Here is a 21,213-nt window from a genome sequence, read left to right as displayed (position 1 = left end):
TACTGTGCTTAGAATCTTGTACTTAGAATTCTGTATGTCTTCTGGATCTTGAGAGGACTCACGTTATATTTTCTACAAATATATATACACATTGTTTTTTAAAAATAATTATTTTGTAAACTGCACAAAATAGATTGTGCATTAGATGTAAAAGATGCCTGATGTTACTCCTTTTGAGGTGAGGCAGGTGTCTGAAGGATAAAGATAGTTCTTCCTTTAAATATGCAAAGAAGCTCAGTGGAAATAACTTCCTAGTCTTGTGTTTTATTATTATAGATAAATCCCTAATAATATTTTCTCTTCTTTCATAGTTTTAATTCTGTCTTTTCTTTTTCCTAATTAAAAAAAAGATTCTAAAAGCTGGCACATGATTTTAGAGATAATTGTTTATAGGAGGCCATGTGTAATACTTTTCTTATTGTTTTAGTTGACAGTTGGAAATGCCTAGAAGGATAGAGACCAGACTTTTTAATTTACCTTTTATGGCGTTAGGACCTGTGGTTTTCTTTATTAATAGACTTTGGCAAGGATCAGATGTGCATTTTTGGGGAGGAGTGAGCTTGAAAGATTGATCAGCCTTGAAATTGATGTTTTGTGGTTTAATACAGCCATCTGGTGCAGTATTACCCAGTACTACAGCTGTCTTGCCCACTCTGGTAGCCACTAGACACACATAGCTATGGAGACTTGAAATGTAGCTAAAGTGACTGGGAAAATGAATTTTATATTTTATTTAATTTTAATTAAATTTAAATAACATATGCGGCAAGTGGCTACCATTTTGGATAGCACAGTTCTAGACCCTTCACATTCTGACCTTAGCCAGCCTTTTCAGCTATCTTCCACCACTCCCTTTAATGCTCCAGCTAAACTGGAGTGTATTGGTTATGTTCTTAGCCTTATAGTATTTACTAGGTCAGGTCTTGGCTCATGCTATTCATCTTTAGTTTTTGAAGTCCTTCAAAGGTGGCATATGTGGTGCTGCTCCAATGAAGCTTATCTAATCCTTTCTGTACTCGAATAATGTATTATCTGCAGACTCTTAAAGCAGTTATAATACTGTCTTTGATTACAGTGACTTTGTTTTACATTTCTTATCTTCTCCATTATATTTATAAATTCCTTGAAGGGGGCTTGTGTAGTTTTTATGGTTGTATGTGTGTGATAGGCTTAAGCTTTTCTCTTTTTTTTCCTCTGCAAAATGCTAGCAAAGTACATTTATACATAGTAGGTGGTCAATATGCATTAGCTGAGTCTATTGAGGTTACCGGGCACTAGAGGTCAGTATCATGCCCATAAGCAAAATGCAGTGTTTGTCCCAAAGTGACAGATATATTTTGAGCATTCTGTCTTAATTCTGTTTTATTCAATCTCATATTAATAATTATAGCCTTCAGAATGAACTCACATCTTTTAATTGTCAGTGATATTAATAAATAACCTTTTCACGTAATTGTCTTGAATTCGCTTCAGAATATGATTTTGGACCAGGAGATTGGTGAGATTCTTACTGGGAAGAAACTTAGTACCTCTGAGAAGCACTGGCCAAGGCATTAGGCGTCAGAGATTACTTCCTTGAGGGCAGAAGCCTTTTTGTGGTAGGCAGCTTGGACTCGGTACTGAGCTGATGGTCAAGAGCCTGAAGTTCTTGGTTTGATCTTTCCAGCGGGGAGCTTGGCTAAGTGGCTCTAACCTTGGCAAACCAGTTTCTTTCGTTGTACAGTGGGTATAATGTCTGCCGTCCTAACTCATAAGGTCATACGTGTGAAAGTAGCTTTGTAAAGTATTATATAAATATATTGGGTTATTTTCCTTCTCAATTCCTACCTTTTACCTTTTACCAAGACATGTACATAGTAAGTGATTGATTTATGACATTTATTTTTCACATTTTAGGTAAAGAATTTACTCTGTTAAAGGTTGCAGAGAGATATATTGATAAAATTACTCCCACCTAGTCTGCACACATTGAGAAGTGATTATAGTCACAATAATTTGGTTAAAATATATCCTGTCCTTCGATGTTACGCAGCCTTAAAATAAACTGTATGTGTTGTGTGTTTATAAACTACATATGCATATAGTTTAAATTCTTTCTTAGTCTCCTCTCTAATAGATTTATTTATTTTTTATTATTTTTTATTTTTTATTTTTTTTTGTGGTACGCGGGCCTCTTACTGCTGTGGCCTCTCCCGTTCTGGAGCACAGGTTCCGGATGCGCAGGCTCAGCGGCTATGGCCCACGGGCCCGGCCGCTCTGCAGCATGTGGGGTCCTCCCGGACCAGGGCACGAGCCCGTGTCCCCTGCATCGGCAGGCGGACTCTCAACCACTGCGCCACCAGGGAAGCCCTGGATTTACTTTTGTATATCTTCTACCCTGCTTAATACTAACTTCAAATATTCAGAATGAGCCAACTGTTGTGAGGGTTTTTTTTTTAACTCATTATAGAAAACCAGGTTTTGGAAATATGCATTAGGAGATTTTCTTGCAAGGTTTGTGGGTTAGAGAAGAAGCAGTCCATTCTAGAAGGAGGGTAGTATAGTGGTTGTTTTTTTGCTGAGAACAGCCATCAGTCTGGAGCCTTCTCTAGTAAATCATTAGCTGTATCAAATAAAATGTTCAGCTGAAGTTCATGCAATCTCACAGTTACTAAACACTCTTGCCAAAGAGAGTTGCAGTCATAATATCTGCAGTTGAATCATTTCCTGTTCAGGCTTGCAGGTGGGGGAACCATCTGAAACTGCAGTCCTGTAAGATTCGTTATAAAGAAAATGCCTTGGTGGGAGAGGCCTTGATGATATTAAATGACAGCCTAGCAAGTGTGCGGGTGGAGAAGGTACCCCGGGATCCTGGGACTAACCAGACTTTAAGGCATAGATCAGGATATGCAAGCCCACTCCCATGGGGCCATCTGACTAAAGCTCGTCTAGGGCGTTCAGATATGTGCTGAATACACTTGGGCACTGGGCCAGGCAGATGGCACATTCCTGTACCGACCTTCGGAGGCCTGCCAGGTTACAAAGCTAGCACTGGAGGCGTGGCTCTGCTCTGGCATGAACAGCCCGCGAGCCTGTATTTCATCTAGTGTTTGGTCCTCCCCAGTTGAGGGGATGCCTTGGGATCGGTTTGGTCTCTGAGTCCACTGAGGGGTTGGCACCTATTCTCATTCCCCTTGCCCCTACCCCATCTTGAAGTTGATTTTTATTGTCCGCACAGCCCCAGAACTGACTCACATCCTCTAAGTGATTCCTGCAGACTGGGGGTGACCCAAGGTTAGCGTTTGAGACACCACAACTCCCCTCCTGCCTATCCCCCAGCCTGTTGTCATTGACCCACATTTTTAGGTTTGACTAACCTTCCGTCTGAGAATAGGTGGTGGCTGCAAGTTAGGCTGCAGCCACCTGTCCCTTTACTTTCTTCAGTGTGTCCCTTTAGCTGTGTAAATTTGGGTGAGATGCACTGCTTGGGCTTCACCTTGCCCACCCCGTCCCCTGCTTTCCTGTTGCCCTTTTGATTTTTAAAATCTGATACTGAGCCTCTCCTCCCCGCACTCACACACCAATGGAGTCTCCTATGCTATTTCTGTCAGTTTAATGATCCCCAGCTGTTGCTGTAGTTCTGGCTGTTTTCATGCTCCAGGGAGGCAGAAGAGCCAGAGAAAGAGGGGTCTTGCTTGTGTATCACACAGTGCATCAGACAAGTGTAATGCACTTTTCTGAAACAACTACAGTGAGACTTCTTAGGGAGGAGTGTTATTACTGGGATGATTTGAAAATGCAGGAGGAAGGAAACTATAAGCTAGTATCCGGGATATTTTAAAAATAAGCATTCTGCTGAAAGGTGTGGCACCCTCTGCATCACTCAGAATTATGCTAGAAAGATGTGGTGTGTGTGATAACTGGGTAATCGGTTGATCACTTTGCATTCTACTTCCATTTTAGCTTTGGAGCTGGACTGTCCACTCTGAGCCATGGTGTGTGTTGAAGGAGCCAAACATCTAAATAAAACGGAGGCTTCTATGATGGGAAAACACACAGAAATCATTCCTGAAGTGGCCAGAAAAGGCATTGATTTCAGTTCTGCTTTAACTTAATGCAGGTTTGTTTTGTAAAATTTTGTGTAAAACCTGCAGTATTGAAATGTTCCACCTGCAAATTTGATCACACAAACTTCAGGAAATACAGAGTTGCAGTTCTCCTGACAACATGCCCGCCCTTATACTTACTTACACGTTTACTTTTGAGGTGTCTTTATTAAACCTGGAGGGATGGGGCGTGGGAAAATCCTACAGTAGTTAAATGGGCTACAGTATTATAATAGACTGGCTTTTCCTTTATGGATTTGGTCTTGAGAACTTTAACCCTTCCAGCAGTTTTAGCTGATAGGCTTGTAGCTTTCACACCTCATATATTACATGAACTTTATGGATCTCATTCTTCTACAGAAAAGAAAAATTTTGCTGTAGCCTTTACCAAAATTTATTTTTAAATATTCTTTTAATTTTTTTGTGAAAAATAGATAAAATTTTATATTACCTAGGATTTAAGGGTTGAGAAATTATTACCATTTTTTCTCTAAATATCATGAAGAAGTTTACCCATAAACATTAGAATTTTCAGATTGTGTGTGTGTGTATTAACCCGTTTCACCAAATTTCTAATTTCTAATAACCTCTCTGCTCCCTAATTCTTCCCCTAAAATTTTTTTTCATTTAAAAATTATTTTAACCAGAATTTACCATTTTTTTCATCAAAATGTCAGTTATGTGAACTGTCATTAATTATACAAACACTGAAAGTTAATTTCAAAAATGTCAAGAAGCTAAGTTGGAAGTACTTTAATAGAAAAAAACTAACTTTCCAAGTATTTACAGAATTTATATGAGAATATAGCCCTCCCTTATTATTTCAGTCATGATTATCCTACCATGCTATATGTTTTCAAGTCCATATTATAAAGATATAGAAGGAATAAATACTCTAATATAGTTTAAAGGGAAAAAGTTTTTTGTCACTTCTGGCTTAACTACCCTGTTCCAAGTTTTGAGTCTATTCACCTGTCACCTGCCCTCAACAAAGTTGGGTGCAAAATGTCAGCACCAGTCATGCAGCAGGGAAGAACAAATGAGATTCGAAGCTGCCCATGTTTTCTGGGTGAACGTGCAGAACTAATGTGGCAGGGAAAATGCTGTTCTTGGTGCCTTTAATGTTGGAAGGGTTTGTTCAGATGGCCCTGCCAGTCCAAAGGAAGCACATTCCCAATTTATCTCCACCCCTTCAGAGGTGTGGTGCAAGTACACGTTATCCTCAGATCTTCTGTGATAGGGTTGTTTTGAGCATTGCCTTATAGATCCTCAGGAAGGAGACTGATGACATTGAAGTGGCTGGCAGTTTGAGATACGTCTGCTGCAGTTAGAGAAGATTACTTCAGGGGGGTGATGAGCAACTACCCAAAATGAAATGGTGAGCCTCAGCTTTTTGAGGATGTGGGAGTTTGATTTATTTACTTATTTATGTATAATTATTAATATTTTTGCTATGACTCTGGCATTAAATGTGATGTAATAGAAAAAGCACAGACTTTGGTATCAGGCCAACCTGTGTTTGAACTCTGGCTCTACCTCTTACTAGCTGTGCAAACAGTTACTTAACCTCTTTGAACCTCTTTTTCTTCATCTATAAAAGAGAAGCAATACATACCTTAAATAACTGTTTATATTATTGATAAATGAGTCACCGTAGTAGTGCATCCAACCCAGTGACTACATAGTATAGGAAATCAGCATGTTCGATTCTTCATTTCTTAGTTTCCTTCTCAAGACAAGCCTTTTCTTACTTCGGTGCCTTTGCACTTGCTATTTCTGCTGCCTGGAGCACTCTTTCTCCAGATCTGTTCATAGTTTATCATGCTGTTTAGGTTTCTGCATAAGGGTCATCTGTCTCCTCAGAAGGACCTTCCCTGTGGACTTGGTCTAAAATTGACCACCCACCGTCACTCTCTCTTCTCTTATTCCACTGTGTTTTTCTTCACGTAATGTACCACCGGAAGTTATATGTAACTTATTTATTGTTTTTCGCACTAGGACATATACTCTGTGAGGGCAGGGACTTCAATCTGTCCATTTTACTGCTATATCACCTAGCACAATGCCTAGCATATAATAGGTGCATGATAACCATTAGTTTGATTAATTAATGAATGAATCAACCCAGAATCTCCCTAGTACCAGGGAAGAACCCCTGGCAGATTGCAGAAAGGAAGTTGTACCAGGAAACAGGTACTCTCTGCCTGTTCGAGAGCCAAATGGGAAGTGGGCCTGTGGAGTTCTCTGGTATCCTTCCAGACTGCCTCCTGTCTCTGGGAGGAGCCCCTTTGAATGACCTTTACATGTGACCACTGTTATCTATAGTCTCTATGTCTTTTGGAATTTGAATAGAGGGAGCCTTTTCAATTCTAGAGTTCTGAAATGCCATAAACTATTCACTGAAATCACCTGGACTTTCCCCTGGTTGGTAAACATATAGATAATTTTTTCCAGCCACATCATGCAGATAATATAGTGTCATTTTTAAACATGCAGAACTGGTGTGTTTTATGAAAGAAAAGAAGCACAACATATGATAGTGGTTAAGGGCTCAGGTTGTCGATTGAAATGGAGCTGGGTTCCAATTTCTGTTCTACCCTTTACTTACCCTATGACCTTGGGCAAATTGCTTAATTTCTCTAACGCTCAATTTCCTCATCTACAAATAGTATAATAATAACAACTTTGGGACTTCCCTGGTGGCACAGTGGTTAAGAATCGGCTTGCCCTTGCAGGGGACACGGGTTCGAGCCCTGGTCCAGGAAGAGCCCACATGCCGTGGAACAACTAAGCCCATGTGCCACAATTACTGAGCCTGCGGTCTAGAGCCCGTGCGCCACAACTACTGAAGCCCGTGTGCCTAGAGCCCGTGCTCCACAACAAAAGAAGCCACCGCAATGAAGAGTAGCCCCCGTTTGCCGCAACTAGAGGAAGCCCGCGCGCAGCAACAAAGACCCCAATGCGGCCAAAAAATAATAATAATAATAACTTCCATATAGCTTTGTTTTAAGAATTAAATAAGATGATACATGCATGTTTTCACTGTTTTATAAGTATTATTACACAATACAGAGCCCCTTTATTTTGTATATTTTAGTACAGGTTGGATTTTCATAAGTTTATCATTTGTAAATTACCAGGTTTACCAACCCAGGAAAATGCCTCATCTCTGTCTGTATCCCTGCCAGTATTCAGATTAAATCGAAGCTATTTATCATTTTTAGTATTATTTCTGATTTCTAAAGCAGATCATTTGAGACATAATTTAACTCATGTTTACACACTATATACAGAGATGAAAGAGAAATTTATGGGATTGTGAAAGGGTTGAATGAGCATATTGATAAAATAATCAAATTTGAAATCTCACAGATGATTTTGGTATGTGTGATTTTAAAAAGAATTAGGGATTCCTGTCTTCAAGTCTTTGAAACATTATATTATTGTTTATTATATTTGTTTATGCCACAAATCATTTTATAATTTAAATTTATTAGAAGACCATTATTATTTGTTCTTCATAATTAATCATTATAGGAATTAGTAATTTCTTTCTGTCCAACACATGGTAGCACTTCAGTTTGAAAAACTTGACCTTTGGGACTTCCCTGGTAGCACAGTGGTTAAGAATCTGCCTGCCAATGCAGGGGACACAGGTTTGATCCCTGGTCTGGGAGGATCCCACATGCCGCAGAGCAACTAAGCCCGTACACCACAACTACTGAGCCTGCGCACCACAACTACTGAGGCCCGTATGCCTAGAGCCCGTGCTCTGCAACAAGAGGAGGCACCACAACGAGAAGCCGCAACGAACAGTAACTCCCTCTCGCTGCAACTAGAGGAAGCCCGCGCAGCAACGAAGACCCAACGCAGCCAAAAATAAATAAATAAAAAATAAAATAAATTTATTAAAAAGAAAAAAATAAAAAAAACCTGACCCTTGATATGTTTTAGTAATTGATTCGTATATCTTTCTGAAAGGAGAGTCAAATCCATGGGGTTTTAAAATAAACTTTTTGTTTTGGAATTATTTTATTTTATTCTTTTTCCATATACTTTTTTTTTTAAACATCTTTATTGGAGTATAATTGCTTTACAATGGTGTGTTAGTTTCTGCTTTACAACAAAGTGAATCAGTTATACATATACATATGTTCCCATATCTCTTCCCTCTTGCTTCTCCCTCCCACCCTCCCTATCCCACCCCTCTAGGTGGTCACAGAGCACCGAGGTGCTATCCCTGTGCCATGCGGCTGCTTCCCACTAGCTATACACCCTACGTTTGGTAGTGTATATATGTCCATGCCACTCTCTCACTTCGTCACAGCTTACTCTTCCCAGTCCCCATATCCTCAAGTCCATGCTCTAGTAGGTCTGTGTTTTATGGAATAATTTTAGACTTACAAAAAAGTTGCACAGATAGTTTAGAGAGTTCTCATACACCATTCACTGATTGCCCCTAATGTTAGCATCTTACATACCTTTGGTACATTTGTCAAAACTAAAAGATCAACATTGGTCACACTACTGAGCAAACTCCAAACTTTATTTACATTTCATTTGTTTTCCCACTGATGTCCTTTTTCCGTTCCAAGATCCAACCTAGGATACCACAGTGCATTTAGCCGTATGCTTTTTAGATGGTGGATCAGTAGGATCCCTCTCTGAATCAACTTTCCTTCTCTCACCTCTGCTTCCTCCTTTTGTCTTAACTCTGGATCTGACTTTTAGCAGATCCTTCGTTCTCTGGCAACAGATAAATGGACCTTTCTGGGTCCTTTTTTTTTTTTAAGTATTTATTTATTTGGCTGCATCTGGTCTTAGTTGCGGCACTTGGGGTCTTCATTGCCACGTGCTGGATCTTCGTTGTGGCATGTGGGATCTAGTTCCCTGACCAGGCATCTAACCCAGGCCCCCTGCATTGGGAGCGCAGATTCTTAACCACTGGACCACCAGGGAAGTCCCCTTTCTGGGTCCTTTAACCACTGTTTTGGTATTGACAGCTCAGAATTTCAGGAGCATGCTTTGAACACTCCCTGTATATTTAATTTTATTAATGAATGGGTACTGATTCTTCTGCCTTTCTCTGTGTCTTGCTCTTTATACATACCAGGTTGTCTAGAGTCTGGGAACAGAGCGTGCTTCTTCACTGACTGCATGTTCCAGAACTGCCTTCTAAAAGGAAGCAGTTCTCCTCTCCACCTCTCCCCTCCCTCTTCCCCCTGCCCTGCAACTTGGGACATGATTTTAAATAAGGAGTTTTTTTTATATAAGGCCCTTTTACTCTGCAGAATAAAGCATCTCATTGGAGGTTTGGTACCAGGTTACAGTACTAGCAATTCTTGCTCCTGTCCTAGAGAAAAGCTATCTCATGTAAAGACCTCTAGTGAAACATTTATAGTCTGTGTTACAGTTTTACAAAGCACTTTTCACATACATTAGGTTTTTTTGAGCTTCAAAGGGTAGGGGTTATTTTTCCAAATTGTATTATAGTGAGAAGGTCAAGGCTAAACGACGTTAAGTGAGTTGATTAGGTAGCAGCAGAGCCAGGCGTGGAACCCCTGTCTTCCCATTCTTTCTCTCATGTTTTTGGTCTGCCCTTAAAGGTCAGTTCTCTAAGTGTATTTCATTCACATGGAACTTATAAAATATTCATATAACCAACTCAATATGCATTGCTTGCCCCTCTCCCTGGAGTCATAGTTAAGTTGATAGTAAATGCTTTCTGGTTAAGAGTAGGACTAATTATAGAATACACTGGACCTTTAAAATGCTATTGTTTATATTAAAAGCATAGGCCAGAAATACATTTTTAGTGCTGTGTACGCTGTGCTAACCCGTTCCGGCTGGTTTCCCAAGTTGACGGAAGAAAATTAATCATGAAAAGGACTAGAGAAATTTAGAGCTTAGAGAGTTTGAGAAATTATATATAAGGAACAGAAGAAAAAGAATTCCAGGGATGCTGTAGGACAGGGTAAGAATGAGAACCAGGAAGCAGGAAGAGCAGTGGAGGGGAGTAAGGGAGCACAGAGGCACCTCTCCCCCCTCTTTGACATCTTTCTAGTCTCTCTCAGAAAGGGCTTATGAGAGAGTACAGTAAACAGGGGCCCAGAGGAGTATTCTTTGGGGGAATGAAATCAGAAAATTACTCTAAACATTAGTTCAAGCTAATCATGGGGATAAGATATTTTTAAGGGCCAATTTATATGTTCACTTGTCCTACCGCACATAGAAAGGATCTTGTTTCTCTTTCTCTGTGACTTCCAGCATTGGGTAGTATCACCTTTGTATTCCCATAGCACCTAAAAAATACGTAACTATTTGAATTTATATTTTTAAGAAACCAACACATCTTTTTATTATTTATGCGTATGTGTGTAGCACACATAAGACCAAATGACTTGAGTTTGGCAGGGACCCTTAGTAGTGTGTGCTAGCTAAAGTTACATTTTTCTGTGACTTTTTAAGTAAAAAAATCTATATTACAGACATCAATGTCTTTCTTATAGCATTGTAATTATCCGTTTTGAGTCCCTTTTTTTGCATTAGACTTAAGAATTCCTTGAGCATGAGAACCATGTCTTATTCACATATCTATTTCTAGCGCCGGGCCCTGGCTTTGAGAGTACAAAAGATGTTTGAATGCATGCATTGAATCATGGGAACCGTCAAACCACTTAGTTGGGATGTGGTGTCTGAGTAATGTTTTCTTTGAAAATACTCTTCACTCTTATAAGTCCTTATTTGATGGTTGTTTCCCTCAAACAACCACTGAAGGCAGCGACTCTGTCTGGTCACTACTATATCCCCACAGCAAGCTCAGTGGCTGGCACATGTAGTAGACCCTCATATTTCTTGAGTGAATGCCAAGGAAAGTTTTGACAGAAACTGAGGGATAACTGAATAAGGCATGAATATGAGGTGCATAGGTGTGCTGACCAACTAGTATGTGAACCCTCGAGCAACTAAGCAAATATGTGTAAAGTGACTAAATGAAACTGTCTTAACTTACTTATTTTAATACAGCTTACCCTGACGTCTCTGTTTCTCAAGGATTGTTAGTATCTTAAATAATTGACTCTATAATAGTGAAGAGAATTTTAAAAATCATCTAAAAAAAATAGTGAAGAGGAAATGTGGAAAGTTAGTTATCACAGAATATTAAAGGAGGAGTAACTGTGAATTCCAGGGTCTGACCTCTCTCATATCCTTTATTCTTTCTTGTAAAACATTGATCACAACTTGTACTTATTTATATGTGATTTGATTTCAGTTTCCCCACTGGACTGAAAGCTTTATGTGAGCAGAGACCATAGGTGTATCCAGCCTACTAGTATGAACCCTAACGTATCTGTTAGATGAGTGAATGAGAGGATGCAGAGAGGAGAGCTCTTTGCTCACCCCGACTCCCAGTCCCTATTTTGGTGGTGATGCTGTCAAGTAGCCCAGGCAGTAGAAATGAGAAATACCTTCCTCTGGGGGTAACTTCACCTACTTGAAAAAAATAAATAATTAATTTGAAGATTGAGATATAATTGACATAAACACCCTTCACCTACTTTTATTCATATACTCTAATAATGAAATGAGTGGGTGTTCAGAGAATAGTCTTTGGTTCTAAGTGATAGGTGATGTGGTTTTACAATTTGGGTGATTTTGCAGTTTATAGGATAAACTGAAGTATAAAAATACACCAATAACATAGGTGTAATTCACTGCTGCAAAGATGAATATTCTAATTATGAGCATGCTAAGCTTCACATAAGGCTATGGGTTTTACCACACTGTTCCTTCTCTTCCCAGTAAAACACATTCTCCAGTTTGAAGCTAGAGGTGGTGTTGTCTATTGCTGGATTGAATTGTATTTGCTTATTTTTTCTGGGATTGGTACCTGAAGGTTAATGAGGAGGAAAAATGTACCAATTATTATGAGATCAGGCTTTGGGGATTTATAGAAAGAACAGAATTTGGAGTAAGAATATACTATCTGAAATTAGTTTTAACAATATTTATTAAATAAGTGTGCTAGGCTGTGTTTAAAAGAGAACTTAGAAGATGAGGCATCATATCAAGTGCATTAGATTTAGATAGAAAAGTCACGGAAGTGAGTCTAGAGATACCAGATTTTATCTGTTTATTAAGTTCTTTAGCCATTTTTTTCCCCTTAACATTTAAACCTTCAGTATTAGATGACAAATAATTTTTCTGGAAGAAGTGTATTAGAAAATGAAAGTCCTCTCCTGTTACAAACTTTTAAACAAATTTAAAACAAAATATTTAACTTAAAAAGATTCAACCATTGTTCAGTACACACCAAAGGATGATGTGCTTTAAAAGCAATTAATTGGGAGCATCAAAAGAAAGGTGCATTAAATCTGCGCAGTGCTAGTTACTGAGCATGATTTATAATTGGCATCGTGAACATGGATGGAACATGTTTAATTTTCCAGTGTAAAGTGAATTTAAGTTAGGCCAAAGTAGCATGAAATGGGGCAGCAGTTGTTAACCTGACACTACTTTAGAATCATCTGGCAAGCTTTTGAAAAACCCTGATGTCCAGGCCCCACTCCAGACCAACTGAAGACATTCTCAGATGATTTTATTTGGGAAGTTAAGGTTGAGAATCACTGGAATGGGGGAAAGAATACAAGGATAAGAATACAGAAGATTTGGTTCCAGTCCTGGCTTCTGTTTTCTAGTATTTTGTTGAGAATTTTTGTGTCTGTGTTCATAAGGGACATTGGTCTGTAGTTTTGTTGTGATGTCTTTCTCTGGCTTTGGTATCAGAGTAATGCTAGCCTCATAGAGTGAGTTGGGAAGTGTTCCCTTCTCTGTTTTCTGGAAGAGTTTGTGAAGGATTATTATTAATTCTTCTCTTAAATGTTTGGTAAAATTGACCAGTGAAGCCATCTGAGCCTTGGTTTTTCTTTTCTCCTCAAAAAAAGGAAAATCTCTTTACTTTTTATAGGTCTCTCTGGATATTCTGTTTTTTCTTGAGTCAGTTTCAGTCATTTGTGCCTTTCTAGGAATTTGTCCACTTCATCTAAGTTACCTAGTTTGTTGGCATATGGTTCTTCATAGTATTCCCTTTTAACTTTCTTACTTACTATAGTTGGTGGTCATACCTCCTTTTACATTGCTGAGTTTTGCATCTGTTTTATGTCTCTTTTCTTGGTCATTCTAACTAAAGATTTGTCAGTTTTGTTGATATTTTTAAACAAAAACTTTTGGTTCCATTGGTTTTCTCTATTTTTCTGTTTTCTGTATAATTCCTTTCTTCTTTAACTTTCTTTCTTCTACTTTCCTTGGGTTTAGTTTGCACTTCTTTTTCTAGCTTCTTAAGGTGAAGGCTTTATAGTATGTATTTGAGATCTTCTTTTCTGATATAGGCATTTAAATCTATGAATTTCCCTCTAAGCACTACTTTAGATATATCCCATAAATTTTGATATATTGTTCAGTTCAAAATACTTTCTAATTTCCCTATTATTTTTCCTTTGACCCATTAGCTACTTAAGAGTGTGTTGTTTAATTTCTACATAATTATGAATTTCCCAAATTTTCTTCTGTTGTTGGTTTCTAATTTAATTTCATTGTAGTCAAAGAATGTACATTGTATGATTTAAATCCATTTAAACTCACTAAGACTGGTTTTATGGCCTAGTATATGACCTGTCCTAGAGACTGTTCCATGTGTGCTTGAGAAAAATATGTATTCTGCAGTTGTTGGGTGGAGTGTATTCAAGTTTTCTATATTCTTGTTGATTTTCTGCATATTTGTTCATTATCAAGAGTGAGGTAGATTGTAATTCATGAGAAGATAAATCAAAAGATTCCTTATTCTAAATCATTTAAGTAAGTATCATGAAATTGAATTAAAACAAAATGGAGAAATCTTCTAGTATTTTTAAAAAATATCTATTTATTTATTTTGGCTGCGCTGGGTCTTAGTTGCAGCATGCGGGATCTTCGTTGTTGCTGCTTGTGGACTTAGTTGCGGCATGCGGACTCTTAGTTGCCACATGCATGTGGGATCGAGTTCCCCGACCGGGGATCGAACCCGAGCCCCCTGCAATGGGAGCGCAGAGTCTTACCCACTGAACGACCAGGGAAGTCCCGAAATCTTCTAGTATTAGTTGTACCTTAGGAATGCCAGAAATGACATCTAATTTATTTTCTAGTATATTCGTCCTTTTTATTTTAGTAGCTTGGTATGAGGGTCACTTTTAATTCTCATGAAAACTCATGCTTTCAAACTTAACTCCAACCAGGCCAGTCTTTCAGTTGATCATTTCTGGGTAGTAATTTCCTCCTCTGAAGTATGAGAACCTCCATAACTTAGGGTCAAATATCTTAGCGGGGTTGGGGGGTGGGGAGAGAAAAGATTTTTGAGAAGGCTTGTTTGCCTTTTCCTCTCCTCAAGCATGTAAACCTCACTGAGTTTCTGATACAGCACTTTTTGGACTAGCATATAATTTCTAGTCAAGAGCATTTCCCTTATTTGTTAACAAGTTTATTTTGGAGCCTTTTTGTAACATAAATAGTCTGAAGAGCTGTGATCAAATTCATTGTCATTTGATTAGGTTTAATTTAAAGTTTCATATCCATATTTAAAGAACTGAGAAAAAGATTCTTCAGTGTTTCGAATAGAGCTGAGTTAATGGAATGTTCCTGCAGTCAATCTTTGTTGAAGAGGTCTTCATCCTGAGCAAAGGACGATGCAGAGGGAGCGTTTTTGTTCTTTCCCAGTCATTCCCATACTAACCCTTTCCTCTTCTTTTCTACTTCCCTCATAACTTATACTTTAAAGCCTCCCTATTCTAGAAGCCATGGTGAAATCAATAATGGGTAAATATGAATAAGGTAGGAGCAGCCTACTAAGCTGCACATCTCTCTTTTCAGTAAAATCCAGAACTACTGGCCAGTGGAAGCCATAGAGCTGGACTTGAGAACACAGCACTTATTTTTGCTTTTTCTTTCCAGACCCAGTTGACCCAGTTGTTTGATGTGTTCATTTCTTGGGCATTATCCCTTGAATACCATCAGTATACCTCCATGGTCGTACAGGGCAGAAATATGTGAAGTTCCTTCCCTTGCTTTGATTTCCCAAGTAGCCACTTATTCAAATAGCAGTTGATCACCTGTGTTTGAAACAAATGGAAAACTTGATTATTTTCATGGGGAATGGAGAACCTAGGGTTCCCCACTTTACGGTTTGTTTCTTTTTATTCCAGCCCTTTTCTGGCAGGCAACTCAGTTGATTCACCATGCATCAGCTTTAAAGACATCTGTTCACCTATATATAGGCTGCTTGCACAGACCCATTTAGAAACAGATGATATATTAAATTTGTGGAATTCAGTAAGAGCGAAGGTATAAAGATGCATGCTTGTACACAAATAGGTATTTTTGTTTAGTTTTTATTGACTTGGGGAATAGAGAGGAAATCTAAATGGTGATGTACAATAACATAATACATAATACATAATATACATAATACATAATATGGTATTTAACGAAAGTCACTTATTAAATGATTTGTTCTAAAATGAATAATCCTCCAGGCCTGGAAACATAAAGCCATTTTATTTAGAGTGCTTAGAATTAAGAGGAATTAAGATAGACTAAGGAAAGGGGAAATTCATGTAAATATGCATTTCTTTGTGGCTGAAAGTCTTAGAAGAAGGATTGTTGTATATATACAGAGCCAAACAGATACATTACACCATAATTCTGAATTTACTGCTTAGGGCTTTTATTTTCCTCCTTATAAACATTGTTTGGGTTAGCAGGGGTTATGCAATGTATAAAATAATACATACCTACAATCAAGTTATAGCAATACCCAGAGTATACTGATACAGGGTTAATTCTCTTATGTAAATGGGAAACTTGGTCAGATTTCAGATAAGCATAGAGTTTGGAGTTAACTGCTGAGAGGCACAAGATGGAATTTTCAGATAACTGAACTTTAATTTCATTTAGTTTTAGAGATGGAAAAGGTTTATTAGATGAAGCTTCCTCTTTGACCTAGAGCTGTTTAAAAAAAAAAAAAACTCCATAAAAAGCTCGAATCATAGAGTTAAATTTTTGCTTTCGTGAAGCAAGAAGTTTTTCAGTCAGTAAGTTTGCATAATGGATCCCTTATGGCCCTATCTGTATACGGGTTTTTAGGAAGGCTGATGATTGATACTTCAAAATTATTCTTGGATAATAGAGTTTTCATTAGTTATTGTTTTTTTGAAGTGTTCAGACTTACTGAATTGCATTAGGTTTCCCTGTTCTCTGAAATCAAATCAGTTTGTTATATTTAATCCTTTTCTAATAGCTCATCTTACACGGGGCCTTAGAAACACTCTAAAAGATGACAAATATATGCCCTTTTTTCCCCTCTTACTTTATCCTGCCTGGCCCTCCTTTCTTTCTTCCAAGGAGACATGTGGCACAGTATTAAGTCCCTTCACTTTAGCATCACAGCGACCTGGTGCGAATCCTAGTTCCAGCACTTTTGAGCCATCTGACCTAAGGCAAAAGTTTAAAGGTTTGATCCTTAGTTTTCTCATCTGTAAAATGGAGATAATAATTGTACTGTTCCCACAGGGCTTTTTTTTCCCCCCCTTCAAAATTATTTAATTACAAGGCTAGATAACTGAAAAAGAATTTTCCATTAAAAAGAGTTTCAGAGCTAGAAAGTATCAATAACAGGTTATGACTCTAGGGCAGTGACATGATTAAATAGAAATGACTTGAATCTTATGGGTGCATTAATCTAGATTCGATGTCGGCTCAGAAATCTATTTACAAATGCAATTTCAAAATTAAAAATAAATAATCTGTCTTGAGTTTTGTTTTCTTTCCGTGTCCATAAAATGAGGAGCTTTTCCTGATCACCAGTTTTTCATAAAACAGACAAGTAAATCTCGTGGCGCTAGCCAGAGAAGTTTACACCTTAGGAACTTCATAGCAAACTGGCCTCTTTCAATAGGCAGACAGCAACTCCTCATTTAAAATGAAGCTGTTCATCAATCGGTGACATTCATAGCTTCATTAGTATTCATCAACCTGCAGGATGCTGGTAGGATTGTCAGGTTTTAACCAAGTCATTTTCCAGCAAACATTCTCCCATATGTTTTGGAACTTTCCTTTGCATCTTAGCCTCTCCACATAACAGTTCCATGACACAGAAAGCCATTGTTCCAAGCACCACAGAGCAGCTCCCAAGTCCCGACGTAAAAAAGAGGGCTTTTTTTTTTTTTTTTAATTAAACAAGTGAAAAGCATGTCAGTCACTTAACATAGGGCTGACACATAGCAACCCTCAATGACTCCTATTATAATTTTATTTTATTATTACTACTGCTGTTGATCTGTAATTTATTCTGAAATCAAGTTCGTAGATTAAATTTATTTTACTGAAACTGATCACGCAAACTTCTTTGACCTGGCCTGAACCATCCATTTCCCTCATCCCCTTTGTCTTACCACAGAATGAACCCAGGTGATCATACTCCATGCCTGTTTATCTCAGCAGCACAGGCTTCCAAAAGACCCCAGAGAAGCAGAGAAGTAAGGAGCCCAGGTTCTGGAATCAGAATGCTTGGGTTCAAAACCTGTTGTACCTCTTATTAGTAGATCACCTTAGGTAACCTACTTAATCTCTCTGGGCCTCATTTTCCTTACCTATAAAATAATAATACCTGTTCTCTCCATAGGGAAGTTATGAAGATTGAGTTAAAACATGAAAGAATGTAGGACAGTATCTGGCACAGAGCACGTGTTCTATAAATGTTAGCTATTAGTGTGGCTGTTGCTGCCTTTATATTTTATTCTGCAAGGCTGTCTTTATTTTTAACAATGTTAATTTGTAAATAATAATAATACCCTCCTGATTAGATTTCTCAGGCTGTATGTATCATCATTTAGAGAGCCAGTTCAGTTTAAGAGACAATTGTTAAATGCTTACTGTGTATTAAGTGCTCTTGGGGGGTGGTTCATAGATTAGTAAGATATATTCCCTGCCCCCGCCCCCAGGAGTTTATAAACTGGTACGAGAGAGAAGATTTATTCAGAGGGTAAGTATTACACAGGGCAAAATATCACTCTACTTTTTATAACAGATAAAAGGTAGCTCACAGGAGGCCTGGGGTAATTCTCAGTGCGGGGGAGGAGTGAGTTGGGAAGGTCAGGTGAAGAGTTGGGCATTTCCAGGTGAAGTGAATAAGGAGTTGGAAAAGTTCATGGTACTGGAGGAAGAGTAATTGGACAATCTTGATCGGGGTGACTGAGAGTGGGCGAGACACAGTGCTGTCACTGCAACACGAGGAAACGTAGTAAACTTGATAAAATAGGAGCGTGAGGAGGTGGCAGAGTTGACGTTGGCTCAAAAGTTTTAGTATTAGTACTGCGGAAAAGGATAGTGATACCATTAAAGAGAAAAAGGATGGGAAGTAGATTAGGTTTTGGGGGGAAAAGATAGGTTTTGGACCTGCTGAATTTGAGATATAGTCAGGAGAGACTAGTTACGGTTCTGCAGTTTTTGGAGACCTTCTTAAAAACTGCTTTGTGGATAGAAAAGGCAGACATTAGGGTAATATGGTTCCTCATAGATACAGGTCCCCCTCTCAGATGTGACTTGCAGGGACCTTATAATTGAAGACTTATCATATAAGAGAACTTCCCTTGACCCGTGAGATCCTCTTAACCCTCCTTTTCTGGACATTTTCTCACTTAGTCTCTGAATGGAGGCTGTGCTTTTGTCATTCTGTATGGTGTGCAGTGGTAATACCCTTTAGGTTTCACTGACATTTGAAATAGAGATAATTGGCTTTTTACTTAAAAAAAAATTCCTATTAACTTGTTATATCAAGTGGTGTTGCCAGAGTAGAAATAGTAGAAACACCCATCACCCTCCCTTAGTCCGGATGTGCTTTGAATCACCTAGCTCTGTTGTTTCATGTCAACAGAAAAAGGCTCTAAGTGAAGAGGAAGAGGCAGAGAGGAGTTATCTTAATGGCAAAATATTTTCTGGTCCACGGAAATCCATTGCTTGCTGAAAATAGGTATAATTTTTAGATACAAAAGGAAAGATTTTACAAATAACTAATACTTCCTGATCTATCACTCGCTATACTTATGGTGGTAAACATTTGCTACCAGAAAGAAGGTGTGGAACATCTAGAAAGCTTTTTCTGCTGCGCGGTGGTCCTCATTATGTTTTCTTTGAGTTAAGAATTTGTGTTTTTTTCGTCTTGGAGGAGGACACAGCGTTGTAGAAGGTTTTGAGCAAAGATGCAGGACTTTGGTACTTTGTGGATTGTTATCACCCAGCAAGACCCTTTGCAACTTCCTCTCGCCGCCCACAGCAGAATACGGAAACCGTGCTGTATCAGGCCACTTCTGCAATTACAGTCACAATTGAAGGGGATCCTTCTTTCACACTACACCCTTCTGTTTCGAGGCTTTCTTTGCATTTGAAAATGTGTCTTTTGTGGTGGAATGCCCAACTGAGCCTTGATCTCCCCTCTCTCTTTGCTGCCATGCAGTGCTGCAGTTGAAGCTCCAGCAGCGCCGGACGCGGGAGGAACTGGTGAGCCAAGGGATCATGCCACGTAAGTACCACTCTCTCTCCCCCTCTCAGTGCTTGATAGAGTTGCTTTTAGGATGCGGTGTGTGTACCCAGTATGCCACGGGGAGCATCTAACAGAAAACAAGGCCTTACAGGGTTCATTTTTCACTCCTTTCTTTGTCATGCTTTTCCAAGTTCGGGGCCTCTCAATCAGTGATAGTTAAGAAAACAGCCCTAATTGATCAAGTTCAGTGAAACAAACAGCGTTAGGTTTAACGGTACCATTGAATCATCCTTAGCTTCTGAACTGCACGTTTTAAAGGGTTTCTACGCCCTATTATACTTCCCTTTATAGGAGGAACAGCTCTTGAGCTGGGGTACTGTGAGGAAGAACACTTCTCGCGTGTGTTTTGCCTTAGTGTTCGGGTGCTTGGGGAGAGACAGCCCTTTTCCATCTAGTATTCTGAGTCAGCCCCAGTTTTATTTAGAGTGAGAGCCTCAGATATACCCTAAGGCTGGCGTGGGGATGAGTGTGCCTGAGTGGAGTCATTGGTGGGGCTATCGCAGGGCTGGGCTTGGTGCAGGACTGCATCACTTGGCAGAAAGAAAGCCAACCTTGGAATCTGTTAGAAGTAAGAAAATTTGCTTTGACTACCAATAGCCTTATAAAATGAGTGGACGCTGAAGCCAGCAAAATTTATATATCATACAACAACTTCTAGCTTCATAGTGGGAGAACTGATGTTTTTCACCTTAACCCAATGCCTGCTAACCTACTGCTACTGTACTTTCCTAATTCTCATTCACTCATTCATTCAAAATATTTGAGTACCTAGTGTGTGCCTGTTGATACAGGAAGATAGGTTCAACTCCTGCTCTCAGGAGTTTTGTACTTAGAAGACTGATAATATAACAAACAGGGAGACAAACACAATTATTTCAAAACATGGTAAATGCTATGAAGTAAATTAACTGGTTGGTATATTAATAAATAATAGGAATGAGATGGAATCACTTTGGAAAAGTTGGTCAAGAAAGGCCTTCTTGAGGAGGAAATATTTGAGCTGAGATCTGAAGGATATGATGGAGTCAGTCATTCAGAAGCAGGAAGAGGGCCCAGGAAGAAGAAAAAGCAAGTGTAAGGGCCTAGTGCAGTTAAGTGCCTGGCATGTTTGCAAACATCAAGGAAGCCATTGTGGCTGGGCCTGGTAAGTGAGGAGAGAGTAGGGGCCAGTTAAGATTGGCAAGGTGGGCGGAGCCAGAATGAGAGCCTTGTCAACCACAAGGAGGAGGTAGGGTTCTGTTTTAACTACAATGGAAAGCCATTGAAGGCTTTTAAGCAAGTGAGGATGGGATTTGATTTACATCGTGGTAATACCAGGTCCATGTCTAAGAGCTAGAACTTCATAGCAAGTATAAGGAGTCTGAGGTCTATTTCTGTCCTAAGTGTCAGCCAGGAAACTTAAGTCTCAAATTTATATCTTTTTTAAAATTGCTGGCTTCCCTGGTGGCGCAGTGGTTGGGAGTCCACCTGCCGGTGCAGGGGACACGGGTTGGTGCCCCG

At 39.0% G+C, this 21,213-nt stretch overlaps 1 protein-coding gene across 5 annotated transcripts in view; it reads left to right on the top strand.

Moving 5' to 3' along the window:
- The window catches only part of MRTFA (myocardin related transcription factor A), a 205,537-nt gene that overhangs the window by 143,739 nt on the left and 40,585 nt on the right, over positions 1–21,213 (top strand). For all 5 annotated transcript variants that reach the window (XM_055085328.1, XM_055085326.1, XM_055085327.1 and 2 more), the window contains one exon: positions 19,627–19,692. In XM_055085328.1, the coding sequence (XP_054941303.1) occupies positions 19,627–19,692 (66 nt within the window). The remainder of the gene's footprint in view (positions 1–19,626; positions 19,693–21,213) is intronic.

The sequence above is a fragment of the Physeter macrocephalus genome, chromosome 6 (genome assembly GCF_002837175.3).
Source record: "Physeter macrocephalus isolate SW-GA chromosome 6, ASM283717v5, whole genome shotgun sequence".
Taxonomy (NCBI): Eukaryota; Metazoa; Chordata; class Mammalia; order Artiodactyla; family Physeteridae; genus Physeter; species Physeter macrocephalus.
This window is presented reverse-complemented; position numbering and strand designations above follow the sequence as displayed.